Genomic DNA, 15,660 nt, shown 5'->3' with positions numbered 1-15,660 from the left:
GCTGTTACCTACCAGCACTTGGCTTCCTGCTCATGTGCTATCTCCACTGTTGTGCCTCTTTTCTCCCACTGCTCTGGTTCTGTCCTCTGAGTTCTGTGACATGACTTGGGCCACAGTGTAAAAAGAATTGGGACCAGTTTCTGTGCAGACACACCATATGCATTACAGTCCAATGTGTCTGTTGGCTGAGGGCACATTGAGGATGCAAGTGCTTGGTTTTTAGGGGGGTGGTAGTCAACCGGGCCCATGGGCTTGCTGTTTATAGAGCTGAGGGCCCCTTGCACTCTGGGCTTAGCTGGGTCTAGCCCAAGCCAATGTCTTGAGCATCAAGTGTGTGTGTGTGTGTAGAGGGGGGTAATGTCACAGATTGTGCCCTGTGGATACCTAGGAGTTTGTGCTCAGGGGGCTTTGGTCACACCTGACTGCTTTGAGCCCTGTGTGTGGTGTCTGCTCCAGTCTTCCTGCATTGGTCCTCACCCTTTCCCTGTGCCCTGATGTTCCCTGGAAGCTAGTCTGGGGTCAGATACCTGCTACCTGTCTGGGGCCTCTGCTAACCCCCACAGTGAGTTCCTGCCAGCTTTTAGTGTAGGTGCCCTGGGATGTTCTGGAGGCTGGACCTTTGGATGCTTTTGCCTCCTAGGGAAGGTTGAACTTGAACTCAAGGGGACCCATAGGAAGTGGAAAGCAGAGAAGAGGAGGGTAAAGATGCTATCCAAGTGCTGATTACTTACCTCAAGCCAATGTGAGAAATGTGTTTTGAAGAGGTTTGGTAAAAGGAAAAATTGGGAAATGACCATCACCATGGGCTGTTTACTGGGGCTTTCAGATCCATGGGTGGAGGGGTGCCCATAGGGAATGGTGGAGGTGGGGCATTAGCAACCAAGGGATACCAGTCTCAAGCCTCTGGGGTTAGTGGAGGCCCTGGAGCAAGGGGCTGTATGGGCTGCTACACTGCATGCTGAGGGAGAGGCACGGAGCTTCCTGGCAATGGAGGCCTTTGGAGACAAGGTAGGTCAGAGGCAGACAAGTGTGAGCCTACTGGGTAGACCACGTTAAAGGTCCTCTCCTTGCCATAGAGGCCTCCCCATGAATCTGCCTATGCCTGAATACTACACTGGAGACCCTCCGCGCTGGCTGAGTCCTAGAGAAAAAGACTCCTCACTGGGCACTCTGGATGCTTGTATACACTTTGTGGTTTATTTGGTGGTCAGTAGTTAAGGTCTTTGCTACTAAGTGGAAGAAAGCTAATAGAACGTAATCAAAATAGTGGTTTAATTGACGGATTTTACTTGTTCCTTGCACCTGTGCCTTCTTCAGCTCCTACTTGCCTACTTAGTTTATGTGAGTGCCAACTGCACCATGCCCCCCGGGGCCCTGTCCACCACTAGGTGCTTGCCTTCCCCACCTCAGCTCCGGAGATGTGATGGTCTTTAGCTCTGGAGGTCTCGGCCAGCCTTTCCTCCATTCTGTCCTCAGTTTCAGGCCCCACCAGCAGCCGGTGCTGGGTTTTGGCCCCCAGTTTGTGATCAGGCCGGTGTTCGGGTCTTGAGCCTGGCCGGGTGTCCAATTTGCACTCAGCCCGGTACTTGCCCTCTCCCTCCCTCTTGAAGGAGGCAGAAGACATGGCTTTGGGCTTGGGGGGCTGCAGCCAGGAGTGGCTGAGGATCTCATCGATGTGCAGCCGCCGGTTAACGTCTGGCTGCAGGATGCGGTAGATGAGGTCCTTGCACTCGCCTGTCAGGTTCTTCGAGCGGGGGAAGTCCACGCGGTGTTCCTTCTGAATGCGCAGCATCTTTTTGATGTCAGAATCATCGTAGGGCATGGAGCCACAGACCATGATGTACAGGATCACACCAAGGCTCCAGATGTCATACACCTTGGGCTGGTAGGGGATACCTTGCAGCACCTCGGGGGCTGCATACGCTGCAGACCCACAGAAGGTCTTGCTGAGGACAATGCGCCCACTCCCATCCCGCAGGCAGCGCTTGGAGAAGCCGAAGTCTGACAGCTTGATGTTGAAGTCTTTGTCGAGCAGAAGGTTCTCACACTTGAGGTCTCGGTGGACAACATCCAGGTCGTGGCAGTACTTGACAGCGGAGGACAGCTGGCGGAACATCTTGCGAGCCACATCCTCATGCAGTGCTCCTCTGCACTTGATGAACTCAAGGAGGTCACCCTGGACGCCCAGCTCCATGACGATGTAGATGCGCCCATCAGAAGTCTCGAAGATCTCATACGTCTTGATGATGGAACGGTGGTTGACAGTTGCTAGGATGTCCATCTCCCGAGGAAGGAATCTCTCTACGAAGTCAGTGGGTGTTTTCTTGCGGTCGATGATCTTAACTGCTACATTGAACTTGAGGCGCTCAGAGTAGGCGGATTTGACTTTTGCGTAGGAGCCTTTGCCTAGATTGATTCCCACGATGTAACCCTTCTTCCTTAGGACCGCGGCATCGTCCATGGTGCCAAGAGCGGCCGGTGCCGCTGCCCTCTACATCTCCTCCCCACACGGGCCAGCAGGCATTGTCTTCATTTCCACTGTGGGAGGCGTCTGGCTGGGCTGGGCTTGGACTTGGGGGGGTGGAACGCTCAGCATTGTCGCCGGGTGACTTCAGCAAATGAAGTCATAAAGCCAGGCTGCCTGGAGTGGGGACTAGGCTGGGAGGAATAAGGCCTCTAGAACCCTAGAAGCCAGGCTGCCCTGGAAGAAGCACCCCCCCACCCCACCCACTGGAATGACGCTGGCACCCAGGCCTGTGGTAACCCTCCCTGCACCTCTTTCTTGCTATGGCTTCCCCAATACAAGTTAGGTCCAAGGGGAGGTGGCCCAGGTCCAGCCAGAGTTCCAGCTCCATTCCCATTTCCCTCTCCTAGCTATGGGAACTGACTCTGCATTAGTCCTCATCTCACTTGGACCAGTTTCCTGCAGCTACTTCAGGGGTATGGAGAAAACTCATTGTAGAGTTAGTTTGTATCCTTGGAATCAGTGGTGCTTGCTCTGGTCCAGCCAGGCCAGGGGTGGTTCCAAGCCTGTTAAAAGGACACATCTCTAGATTTGGGATGAGGAGCTAGTACCCTGGGCAAGATAAATAGGTGGTAGGGGCAGGCAATGCTAAGGGATGTGCAGAATCCCCAGCTGGGTGGCCCAGGGTCCAAGCAGACAGGTGCATGTCTGGAGGGAGGCCCAGGCACAGAGGATGGATCAGGAAAGTGCTTGCATTGTACAAGGCAGGAGGGAAGAGAAGAAGGCTTTGCCTTTTTTTTTCTCTTAAGTAATGGGCCACTATTGCACTACCCAAGTCCTAGTTTAAGATCGGATGAGTTTGAAAGCCAGTGTCTGGGACCAGGTCTGAGGAATCTGGGCTTCTATGAATCCGGGGAAGCCAGGCAAGAGCCAGCCTAGATCTATCTGGTCAGTGGTGGGAAGTGGAGGGACTGGGTGTTGTCAGCGCTTAACAAGCATTGCACATGAACAAGCTTTGAGTGGTGCAGGGCATCCATGTAATCCAGGCACTGTGGACATATGCAATGGGAAGGGGTTACTTCAAGACCATCTTTTGTACTTGGTGCATATATATTGGCTTTGGAAAATGGCATTCTGTATGCCTGGTAGCCACTTGTCCATCACAGGCATCCTGTGCCTATGGGAGCTGTTAGGACAGGTGAGCCAGCAATGCTGTGTTCTGAGGGCAAGTAAGGAAGACAATTTTTTTTTTTTTTTTTTTTTTGGGTCCGGTCGTGGGGCCTGAACTCTGGGCCTGGGCACTGTCCCTCAGCTCTTCAGCTCAAGGCTAGCGTTCTACCACTTGAGCCATAGCGCCACTTCCGGCTTTTTTCATTTTGCTTATGTGGTGCTGAGGAATCGAACCCAGGGCCTCAGGCATGCAAGGCAAGCGCTCTACCACTGAGCCACCTTCCCAGCCCAGGAAGACAATTTTTGAGAGGTGATGGGTGAAGGGGAGAAGAGGTAGTAGAGTTCAATGAGAAAGCGACATAGGAGCCCAGGTGCAGAAGATCAGCAGCACTTTAACAGGTGGACGAGATGGGCAGGGCATGTTAGCTGTGTCCCCACCCAAAGCTTACACTTGATGAGTAATGCTCTAAACACTGCTCATCCCCAAGCCCTTTAGCACCAACTGTGTTCAACACCTGGGCATGTAGGGCATACTCTGTGGGCTGCCAGACAGAATGGATAGGAAGACCCCATGGTAACATCTTGCCAGCAGCACCAAGACCCTCTGGCTTTCTCCTGGGCATTTCACTCTTCTAGGACAATTTACCCCTTTGTTTTCTAGAAGGGACTGGCAGTTAAGAGCCATAGTCCAAGATTCAGGTTCATGATAATTCTCCCTCACATTATGGGCACCCTGGGAGCTCTGTCTGGGGCATCCCTTCTTTTCTATGGATATGGTTCTCTCAAATCCTGCCTTTGCCCAGGACAGCGTGGTTGGTCTCTGGTTCTCAAGGGATGTGCCAGAGGGTCAGTTTGGCACAAGCAGAGCTGCTAAGGATATGCCTGAAGGCCTGGGGTACCTGATATCTTCCAGGGAGTGGGTTAGATCAGACTGAAGACCTCCATGGTGACTCTAGTGTTGGAGGCCTGTGGACCAGGGACCTGCCCACAGGGAAGTCTACTGCCCTCCAAGCTTGGCTTTCCCACTGATGCATCCATCCACAAGCATTTGAGGATCTTGTTCTAGGTGCAGAGGGACACTAGTGATTTAGAAACAGCCATTCTTAGAGCCTAGAGGCCAGGGAAACAGCATTACACCAGCCACTGTTGAGTGCAAGATGGTAGCTGTACCATGATACAAAAGACTGGGAGTGGTGAAGAGACAACCTGGGACTGAGCTTCAGGATTCTTGGGGGTGGCTGACGTCTGAGGAACCAGCCGAGTGGAGGATGAGGACGGATAATGCTTGTGATTGCCTGTGGGTCACCGTGTGGAGGAAATATGAACAGATCATGGGGCTATGCTTAAGGTTCTGGTCCTAAAACCTTTGAGAGCCATTAAAGTGATGAAGCCAGGGCTAAGCAACCCACAGTTGTTCAGCAAGATGACATTCATGGTGGCATGAGCCAACCTGTTGATCCAATGCTGTGCTCTCCTTCACATCACCTGTAGAGCACATGGAGGGGCCTGTAGATGTTACTTTTGTTAGGGTCCTGTTCCACTATGAGTTTCTTCCTGGGATACAAGGCTCTTCCAGGGTTCCTTAGAGCCTGTTTTGTGCCTGGATCCTTGACATTCAGGCCTGCCAGATAGATAGAATTCACAAGAGTAGGCTGTGAAGAACTGGTAGCAATCCTTAGAGGGCTCTGTGGAGGCCAAGGCCTCTTGCCTGAGCTTGGGGAAAATGGGCAGCATCTGCAGAAGCAAGGATCTGAGGAAAGATACATCAACAGAGGGCCAGGCCTGGGAAGACCTACCTCAAAGGCTAGGCCCTGGAATCCTTGCAGATGCGGGAGCCACACTATAGGGGCTGTGTGTGGTCACTAAGTGCCAGGAGAGGCTGGAGGGGTGAGGGATATATGGAGGCAGATCCAGAATCATACTGGACCCCTTTTCTCCTAGGGCACTGGGGGTTGAAGTCTTTCAAGGTGGAGATAGGTGGGAAGTTAAGTTGAATCTGAATGCTTGCTCTCATGTTTTTTTGTTTTGTTTTGGTCTTGGGACTTAAACTCAGGGCCTGGACACTGTCTCTGAGCTTTTTCTGCTTAAGGCTAGCACTCTACCACTTTGAGTCATGGCACCACTTTCAGTTTTCTGGTGGTCAATTTTGGCGTATGTGTTTTGTTTTCTTGTCTTTTTGTGCCAGTCCTGGGGCTTGAACTCGGCCTGGGCACTATCCCTGAGCTTCTTTTTTGCTCAAGGGTAGCACTCTACTTCTGGCTTTTTCTGTTTATGTGGTACAAAGGAATCAAACCCGGGGGTTCATGCATGCTAAGCAAGCATTCTATCACTAAGCCACATTCCCAGCCCATTTTTCTTTTCTTTTTTTAAAATGTGTGTTAAACTCTTAGGTCCCCATGAGGTTGTCCAGAGCATGGTGAAGAAAAATGGGCCACCATATCGAGGTGAGGACCACCCTGCAATATGGAACAGGCAGAGGGAGTGGCACATGGCAGCCAGTGATGCCAATGTAGGTCAGACACCCATGGTGGCTTTGTACTAAGCACAGGCTCAGACACACTTTGTGAAGATGCCTATCATACTTGCTTCAACAACTCTGGCAAGGATGTCACTTCCAGGGGACCAGCTGGGATTTGGGGGTGGGGGGGTGGTATGTGGTCAAGGCCACATGAAACTATGGGATATGTATGCTGTTCTGTCCAGTGGAACCCCTCATTAATCCTGGGCAGGCAACTCAGCATTTTTGTGAACTGAGTGTTGGCTTGATGTGGGGAAAGATGTCCCATGGCAGACAGAGCAGAAAAACCAGTTACCCCACAGGTCAGGGAGCTCAAGAGGGAGTACATGGCTAGACCACCTGATCTCTATAGTGTCCCTAACTCCTGCTGGCAGGCTTATGTGGCTGGGTGTACTAGGGTGATGACAGTATATCTGTCTGGCCCCTGAGCCCCAAATTCAGTCATCAGCTCTAGCTCTTCCAGGCCTGCTGTTTCTGCAAGCAGCCACCTCCCTCCCCTCCTCCTTTTTGTGTCAGTCCTGGGGCTTGAACTGAGGGCCTGGGACCTGCCCCTTAGCTTTTTTACTCAAGGCTAGCACTCTACCACTTGAGCTACAACTTTACTTCCAGCTTGGTGATGGTTAATTCAAGATAAGAGTCTCACAAACTCCTGCCTGGGCTGGTTTCAGACCAGGATCCTCTGATGTCAGCCTCTTGAATAGGTTTACAGGCAGGAGCCACTGGTGCCTTGTCACACCACCCTCTTCGGTCCTCTCCTCCTTCCCTCTCTCCCCACATCTTTCTTAGGTTTCTACCCTGCACTCGGCCTCTCTAGCCTCTGACTGGGGCAGCTGCCTCAGCCTGATGCCAGAATTGGGGTTGGGTGCACTGAGATGTATTTTCCTACAAGTGAGGATTTGCTATTTGAATGGGAAGACAGGGGGAAGCCCAAGATTACAGTTAACTGGGCAAAGACATTCCTTCACATTAGGATCTGCACTAATATAGTGATTTATTGCTTCTTTAGCCATGTGAGTTATAAGTTCAAAGGGGGAGAGAAAAACACGAAAAAATAGCGGCTCATCCGGGACTGTCTACCTTCTCTGGTTGTCCCTTGACTTCTTCCTGGCTCAGGCTGCAAGCCAGGAGTTCTGCCTTGTTCCCTGCTGGCCCCCTGGGCCTACAGAGCCTTGCTAGGTGTGTGTCTCTGGAGGCTGTTGGGGTGGGACTTCCTCTTTCTCCCTGGGCAGCTGCTCATTGCTTAAGCCCAGGGGCTCTGGCTGCTTGGCCACTTGTGCTGCATCTTCCTCGGGTTTTGTCTCAGGGCGGGCCTCTTCTCGAGGTTCCACCTTGGTGGCGGATTTCTTCTCAGGGCCAGGTTCAGGGGTCCATGAAGGTTCAGTGCCCCGGGAACTCTCCCCCTCTTTGTTGATGGCCGCAGAGGACAAACCTCGTGCCTTAGGCTGCACCCAGCAGTGGCTGAGGATCTCATCAATGTGCAGTCGGCGGTTGACATCTGGCTGTAGCATGCGGTAGATGAGGTCTTTGCACTCACCTGTCAGGTGCTTGGAGCGTGGGAAGTTGACACGGTGCTCCTTCTGGATGCGTAGCATTTTCTTGATGTTGGAGTCATCATAGGGCATAGAACCACAGACCATGATGTACAGGATCACACCAAGGCTCCAGATGTCGTACACCTTGGGCTGGTAGGGGATACCCTGCAGCACCTCGGGGGCTGCATATGCTGCAGACCCGCAGAAGGTCTTGCTTAATGTTAGGCGGCCACTGTCATCCCGCAGGCAGCGCTTGGAGAAGCCAAAGTCAGATAGTTTGATGTTGAAGTCTTTGTCGAGCAGAAGGTTCTCACACTTGAGGTCTCGGTGGACAACGTCCAGATCATGGCAGTACTTGATGGCTGAGGAGAGCTGGTGGAATTTCTTGCGAGCATCATCCTCTTGCAGGGCTCCCCGCGTTTTGATGAATTCGAGGAGGTCACCCTGGACCCCGAGCTCCATGACGATATAGACCTTCCCATCTGATGTCTCAAAGATCTCGTAGGTCTTGACAATGGAGCGGTGGTTTAGCATGGCCAGAATCTCAATTTCCCGGGGAAGGAATTTCTCCAGGAAGTCCGTGGGGGCTTTCTTGCGGTCGATGATCTTGACCGCCACGTTGAATTTTAGGCGCTCAGAGTAAGCGGATTTGACTTTTGCGTATGAGCCCTCTCCCAAATTTATCCCCATGATGTAGCCTCGTCGCTTCAGGACGGCAGCGTCATCCATGGTGCTGGGAGCGCCCGGTGTCTCTGAGTCTGCCCTCTACATCCCTGCCGGACATGGGCCAGCAGAGTCCTCATTTACACTGTGGACAAAGAGTCCTTGGGCTGGCCGGGCCTGGTGGCCCTGCCTCTTAAGACTCCAAGACTCTAGGATGGAACATTCAACACTGTCTCCCAGGTGACTTCAATGGGTGAAGTCACAAAGGAAGAGTGCCCTGGGGGAATGATGCTCTAGCCTAAGCCACTTGGACTTAGAACCCTGGAAGATCTGACATTGGGCTGGAGCAGACAGAAGATCCAGAGTGGCTTAGTGCTTGCCTTGCTTGACCCTGAGGTATAAGGGGGATGTGAGGGACATGAAATTTTTATCAGTGTTCCTAACCTGAAGCCAGGGCTGTGAATGACTGCAATATAGATCAATCCAGGGAATCTAGGGTTGGGGGTCCTATCAGTCAGGGTTCCAACAGGAAACAGAAGACAATCCTCACAAAAGTGAGAGCAGAATGTAGGAAAGAAGTTGATGGAGAGAGTATGGAGAAGTGTACAAAGAAGCAGTGACCTTTGGTGGAGGGAAAGAGCCAGGCTGCTGTTAACCTTATGGGATAGTGACAGGGAAGTCCCTGATCTCTTTTCCCTTCTCCTCTTTTTTTTTTTTTGGGGGGGGGGGTTCCGGTCGTGGGGCCTGAACTCTTGGCCTGGGCGCTGTCCCTCAGCTCTTCAGCTCAAGGCTAGCGCTCTATCACTTGAGCCACAGCGCCACTTCCGGCTTTTTTCTTTTTGCTTATGTAGTGCTAAGGAATCCAACCCAGGGCCTCAGGCATGCAAGGCAAGTGCTCTACCACTGAGCCACCTTCCCAGCCCTCCTCTTAAGTCTGTCTACATAGGCAGCACATAGAGGTTGAGAAGGATAAAGGATTGACAGAGGCAGCTTGCCCAGTGGTTGCTGCAGCTTGGGAAGCCAGGACTCTGCCCTTTTGCTAATGGTTTGGCTGGACTTGTCACCTCCCTTTGTTCTTTCTCATCAGAACCTTTGCTGAACTGCTCCTTACAGTGGCTCTACAGAGAGATGACTGGCAGGAATTCTGTTCTTGGCTGTGAGTTCGGGATAGATACCTACCCAGCCCATATCCCTGGTTAGGCTACCAGGGCAGATTTAGGGCTGGAACACTGTGTGTGTGTGGGGGGGGGGGGAGAGGAGGCGGAGGGCCAAAGGCTGAGACTGGATCCTGACCTGAGTACTCACAGCTGCCTCTGGTAATGCTCCAAAGAAAATGCAAGCTTCAGTGCCAGCACTGGACAAAATCTTTGTTTTTTCTGGTTGGCCTGCCCCTCTGTTTTGACAGGACCTTTGTCTAGCCCCTGTTCTGAGTCAAATGCTGGGAGTATAGGAGCTCTTAAAGGTCTGGCCTAACTTTGGAATTGACCTTGGCCTTATCTGCTTATGGTGAACATGTGTTCCTCCCTCATTCACATGATTCCAAGTGTCACAAGTAAGAAACCTGGGACCTTCTGGAGAATACTCAGGAGTGAGTCAAGAGATGGAGGTGAGTCAGGTTGGGCTGGATCCCCAGCAGCTTTGGCCTTCTTTCCCCCTTTTCTCTACTTCTCATCTTTATCTTCTCTAGCCCTGACCATCTACTGCTAGGCCTATATGCATGGCTGGTGGTCTTTCCCCTGGACAATTTGTTTCTCCCTCTTGCTGAGGATTTGCCACCTGCCCTCTCCTCCCTATTCATGACGGCCAGCATTTGGAGCTCTGTTCTCAATGAACTTTCTACCTCCACAGAAGGGCAGCTTTGCTTCAGTCTCAAGGATCTGGCCTTCCCTGTGATCTCTCTGAATGATGTCCCGTTAGCCATCTTGACACATTTTGTTTTCTGTGCAGGTGAAGCCACAGCTATCCCTTGCTGTGGGGACTTCGCCCTGCTGCTTTTTTTCCCCTCCTTCATAGCAATTCAGCTTTAGGAAAAGAAAAAAAAAACAACGAACAGTTTATGAGACACTTTTGGGTAGTGGATGGGACCTGGATCTGCAGCCCTTCGCATTTCCAGGTCCTGTGCTTCACCACCTCGGTTTCTCACCGTGGGGCGGAGGGGTGGGGGGCATTCTGCCCACCCCGAAGCTGCAGCCCTTTCAGTCCCGCCCCCCCCCCCCCCCAGCATCGTGGGACCCTATGCCTAGGCTCCGCCCTGTAGCCCCACCCCTCCTATTAGCCAATGGTACGCTTCCTTGCTTATAGTCCCTCCTTCCCCCCCGGGTCCCACCCCTTAGTCTCCACTCTCTGCTGTCCCGCCCTTAGGCCTCGCCTCTCCCGGGCCCTGCCACGTAAGCCCCACCTCCCTGCCCGGCGCTCATTGGCTACCGCTGGCGTCGCAGGCGGGGCGACGAGGGTCCGAACAGGACGGCCGCCATCTTGCGCGGAGCCGGAATAGGAGCTCGAGGCTTCGGGCCTAGAGTGCGCGTAAGTCCGTGGCCCTACCTTGCCGCGACTCACTGTCACCGCGGTTCTGCTGGTTCCTTCGCTCGCGGTCTCTCCGTGCCTGACCCAGGCCCGGCTCCCAAGCCCTAAGCCCGGCCCGGTCCGGTCTCCCCGCGGGGTTACGCGGCCGCCTCGGGGACGATGAACGGAGGATAAATGGTGCCCAAGGCAGACAGCGGTGCCTTCCTGCTGCTCTTCCTGCTCGTGCTCACCGTCACCGAGCCGCTGCGGCCAGGTGCGTGGCGCGGTGGGGGAGATGGGGAGGACGGGGGCGCGGCCGGGGGCGGGGCAGGGAGGGCGGCCGGGGGGTGGGGCCTTGAGTCGGGGCCAGGGGCGTCCCGGGACCTGACTCCCCCAGCCCAGACCTCCAGCGGGCTCTGCGTCTGGCTGGGGATGGGGTCGGCCAGTTTTGATTTGCTGCTGGCCGCCAAGCGCGAGGGACCGTACTCCTGGGTTCGGAGCATCTCGCTCACTGCCTCTCTGCCCTCGAGGACGTTGCTTCTGGACCCGCGTCCACCGGGCGCTGACTGCTCTGAGAGCCCAGGCCACTTGCTGCGTCTGTGGCTCGCCTTCCTGCCTGCCGGCCGTCAGGGTTGAGTGGAGGGCTGGGGGACTGTGAGCGGCTCGCAGAGGCACCTGGTTTCTCAGGCGTCCGCCCCCCTGGGGCCTCATGCCAGCCTTTCAGTCCTGGACAGCGATGGCCGGGTGGCATGTTGTCACCAGTAAGGTGCTGCACCCGAGAAGTCCTCAGATCAGAGAGCCTGGTCCAAAGGATGTACTAGGAGTCCACCAAGCACTCTGTGCCCAGAGTATCCATCTTTCTGTGGGTGCCAGGCACTTGTAGTGATTCATCTGTGTGATGTGATTAAATGCTTTTGGAACTCCCCCTTGAAAGTTTGTGTGTGTGTGTGTGTGTGTGTGTGTGTGTTGCTGGTGGGGAAGCAGAGGGCTTGTTTCGGCCTATTTTGACAAGCACTCTGCCACTGAGCCACCTTCCCAGCCTTGTTTCCGTCTATTTTGGATGCCCTTTAACTGAGCTAAAAAACCATAACCATTCCCAAAGACTGATCTCCTTGTACAGGAGGAAAATACTGGGCCATGAACACTGTATTTTTAGGGGCTGGTAAAAATGTGTTTTGCTTTTTTGGTTGGTCGTGGGGCCTGAACTCTGGGCCTGGGCACTGTCCCTCAGCTCTTCAGCTCAAGGCTAGCACTCTAGCATTCTACCACTTGAGCCACAGCGCCACCTCCGGCTTTTTTCTTTTTGCTTTTGTAGTGCTGAGGAATCGAACTCAGGGCCTCATGCATGCAAGGCAAGCGCTCTACCACTGAGCCACCTTCCCAGCCCCAGTTTTTACTATTTTTTAATGGAGGAAGGGTCTTGTGAAGGTAGAAGGTACCCATAGTTATCTTTTGTGAGTGACACTAGGCTGGATGTGGGAGCACAAATGTACACTCCTGTTGTGCCCTGGTCAGTGCATCTAAATTGCACCTCTTAGCTCTGCCTTTGTCATCTGCATGGAATGTCTGCATCCTCTCCAGTGTTCCTGCCTGGGGGCCCCCTGAATACAACTGGTTGCTCACTTAACTGAATTCTCCCTGACTAGTGAGTGGTTGAGATTGTGAAATGGCTTTGGTAGGACCAGAAACCAGGAAAATAATGTGGATGGGGATGCCGTATTGATTCTCTAGAAATAGAGCAAATGGGTTTGAGGATTCTAGTGATTGGATTTTTTGTAAACATGAATATACCTGTAGAGAGGCAGAATGTCATCCTGTTGTTTTCTGGGTCCCATTTTGCAGATGAGGTCACTGGGCTCCCAGATGAAGCTATACATTGTCCCTGTCTACCTCTGGTTCTAGGTACAGCATCACCTGCCTAGATCACATAGATGACCAATGTCCCTAGTTCCCTTTCTCTTGCCAGTCTAGTCACATATCCTGCCACCTGACCTGAAGCAGTTGAGAAAGTATAGGTGAAATCCTGCTACCTATCCATCACTAGGGATGGGCAAACGTAGAGAAGACACCCTTCCCTTTGGGAATGTCCAAGAGGAAGCTGGGTATAGATCAGTCATGTACCCCTTTGTATATATTTTTCCCACCCTTGAGTATGGGAGACAGTAAACAGAGGAAAGCTTCAAGGAAGACCTCATGTAGTACCTAAGTAGAACAAGGAATTTGCATGGCTCCTGGAGAGGAGGTGAAGTAATGTGTGTGTGTGTGTGTGGGGGGGGGTAATCTGTGTGTGTGTGTGTGTGTGTGTGTGTGCCCGCGCGACTATATTGGGGCTTTGAACTCAGGGCCTGGGCACTGTCAGTGTTTTCATTCAGGGCTAGTGCTCTTCCACTTAAATCATAGCTCCACTTCCAGCTTCTTGGTGGCTAATTGGAGATATGAGCCTCACTGACTTTCCTGCGAGGCTGACTTTGAACTGGAATCCTCAGATCTCAGCTTTCTGAGTAGCTAGAATTATAGGCATGAGCCACAAAGTGTCTTGGTTCTCTAGACCAGATATTTGCAACAGTCTCCTGGTAGTGTCTTCAGTTGCCCTGTGAAAAGTGAGGTCCTTTAACTGGCCCCTTGACTTTCCTGGGCGAGAGCAGGTATTATTCTTTTTTTTTTTTTTTTTTTTTTTTTTTTGGGTCCGGTCGTGGGGCCTGAACTCTGGGCCTGGGCGCTGTCCCTCAGCTCTTCAGCTCAAGGCTAGCGCTCTACCGCTTGAGCCACAGCGCCACTTCCGGCTTTTTTCTTTTTGCTTATGTGGTGCTGAGGAATCGAACCCAGGGCCTCATGCATGCAAGGCAAGCACTCTACCACTGAGCCACCTTCCCAGCCCCAGGTATTATTCTTAGCCAGACCTTATCCTTGTGTGCTTGTCTGAAAGTACCAGTTAGAGTCTGTCTGGTGCTTCTCCAGTCATGGTCTTTATGTTATCTGTCAGGTCCTGACTTTGAACAGTATTTTGGAGGCACTAGCTATCTCAGCCTCTTTAGTGGCTATGATTATAGACTTGAGCCTGATTTAAGTGGTGCCTGCTTTAAGTTTCTTTTTGTTTTTGTTTTTGCCAGTCCTGGGGCTTGAACTCAGGGCCTGGGCACTGTCCTTGAGCTTCTTGTGCTCAAGGCTCACACTCTACCACTTGAGCCACAGCTCTACTTCTGGCTTTTTCTGTTTATGTGGTACTGAGGAATCCAACCCAGGGCTTCATACAGGCTAGGCAAGCACTCTACCACTAAGCCACATTCCCAGCCTCCTAACTTTCCTTCTCCTCCTTCTCCTCTTCCTCCTACCCTTCCTCCCCCTCCTCCTGCCCCCCCTCCTACCCCTCCTGCCCCTCCCCCTGCCCTTCCCCCTCCCCGTCTGTCTTCCCCCTCGTCCTCCTCCTCCTCCTCCTTTTTTTAGTCGGTTGTGGGGTTTGAACTCTGGGCCTGGACACTCTCCCTGAGCTTTTCAGCTCAAGCGAGCATTCTCTACCACTTGAGTCACAGCTACTTTCAAGGTTTCTGGTGGTTAATTGGAGGTAAGAATCTCAGTCTTTCCTGCCCAATCTGGCTTTGAACCATGATCCTCAGATCTCAGCCTCCAGAGTAGCTAGGATTACAGGCATGAGCCACCCTCTCCTGGCCCTAAGTTTCTTTTTAATGTACATTTGATGCTTGTTTATTAGGATGTATTATGTGTCAGACTCTGTCCTGAGCATTAAGTTATGTATTGATCAGTTCTCAACTGGTCCCTGCTAGACTCTTATTAGCCCTGTTTTACAGATAGAGAAGTTGAAATATAGAGCACTCATAAGGCTGTGACTCAGAAGAGATTTTAATCTTAGGAGTCTGGCTAGTTCTGTCAGTATGCACCCTTGTCTGGGTCCCTGTCCACTCTTGCTCTATCTTATCTATCTTTGGCCTCAGGAGAACTTCATATTATGCATTGAGCTATTTTAACCCTTAGCAGTAGAGCCCCAGGTAGTCTCTGTCCCCTAATGGGTCTCAGGAGTTCTCTAAGTAGATCCCTCTGAATACTGTGGTCTGAGCATATCTCCTTCTGTGGTTAGTCATGTTGACCATGGGTGAGATGTGTTGTAGCTTTTCAGGGAGTGGCTAGAAAGATGGATCAGAACCTGTGAAGTAACAGACAATGAGTTGGGAAGGACTGCTCTGGGGAGCTACTGACTGACTTGTCTCAGTGGACTTTTTTTCCCACCTGTGCAGGAAATGAATCAATTGCTTATTCTAGAATTGGGTTTTTCTAGTTTTAACTGGGAAACAAAATTATGCCATGGTGACCCCATTATACATAGCTGAGGAAACTTGCTTCTCAGGAAAGTTGAAATGGAAGGAGTCCGTCCCTACTGACCCTCTAGGAGGTGTATGCTCCCCAGGGCCTTCTAGGGAGGAGCAGGACTGGCTTCTGTCTTTCTTATAATGCCAACAAAGCTAGTCTGGAGAGGCACATGAGTTAAGATCACACAGCTATGAGCAGTACAGCTTGGGTGAGCTGATGTCTTAGTTTAGGGTTCTTTTGCTGTTGAAGCCCACAGTTCTTTTTCATGTGAAGTAGCACATATTGGCACGTCATGAAAAGTAGAAGGGCCAGAAGCTCTGGCAGAGCTAGGCAGTTGAGCTTGAACTGCCCTTACTGAATGCCTCTTGAGGTTTGAATGGTTTCCTGTGCATCCCACTGTCCTTTCTTTGTAAAATTTGGGTTAACAGCTGGGCACTGGTAGCTCATATCTGTAATCCTAGCAACTCAGGAGGTTGAGATCTGAGGAT

At 52.1% G+C, this 15,660-nt stretch overlaps 3 protein-coding genes across 8 annotated transcripts in view; 1 reads left to right on the top strand and 2 right to left on the bottom strand.

Annotated features, from left to right (window-relative positions):
• Positions 1–1,177: 1,177 nt before the first annotated feature.
• On the bottom strand, positions 1,178–2,583 carry Tssk2 (testis specific serine kinase 2). The gene has a single exon (XM_069994765.1). The coding sequence runs from the start codon at positions 2,459–2,461 to the stop codon at positions 1,385–1,387; it is 1,077 nt and encodes a 358-aa protein (XP_069850866.1). The 5' UTR covers positions 2,462–2,583; the 3' UTR covers positions 1,178–1,384.
• Positions 2,584–7,118: 4,535 nt separating this feature from the next.
• Positions 7,119–8,570, bottom strand: Tssk1b (testis specific serine kinase 1B). Its single transcript, XM_069994328.1, has one exon. The coding sequence runs from the start codon at positions 8,411–8,413 to the stop codon at positions 7,325–7,327; it is 1,089 nt and encodes a 362-aa protein (XP_069850429.1). The 5' UTR covers positions 8,414–8,570; the 3' UTR covers positions 7,119–7,324.
• A 92-nt stretch (positions 8,571–8,662) lies between these two features.
• The window catches only part of Dgcr2 (DiGeorge syndrome critical region gene 2), an 80,389-nt gene continuing 73,391 nt past the window's right edge, over positions 8,663–15,660 (top strand). The window contains exons 1-4 of one of the 6 annotated variants that reach the window (XM_069994321.1): positions 8,663–8,743; positions 9,435–9,503; positions 9,892–9,953; positions 10,709–11,123. In XM_069994321.1, the coding sequence (XP_069850422.1) occupies positions 11,045–11,123 (79 nt within the window). In that variant the 5' untranslated portion in view covers positions 8,663–8,743; positions 9,435–9,503; positions 9,892–9,953; positions 10,709–11,044. Of the gene's footprint in view, positions 8,744–9,434; positions 9,504–9,604; positions 10,461–10,708; positions 11,124–15,660 lie in introns of those variants that run through there. The other 5 variants (XM_069994320.1, XM_069994322.1, XM_069994326.1 and 2 more) reach the window with 5 other exon arrangements.

The sequence above is a fragment of the Dipodomys merriami genome, unplaced genomic scaffold (genome assembly GCF_024711535.1).
Source record: "Dipodomys merriami isolate MVZ:Mamm:240054 unplaced genomic scaffold, mDipMer1.0.p SCAF_45, whole genome shotgun sequence".
NCBI lineage: Eukaryota > Metazoa > Chordata > Mammalia > Rodentia > Heteromyidae > Dipodomys > Dipodomys merriami.
The sequence above is the reverse complement of the archived record's forward strand: the minus strand, read 5'-3'. Positions and strand labels throughout refer to the sequence as shown.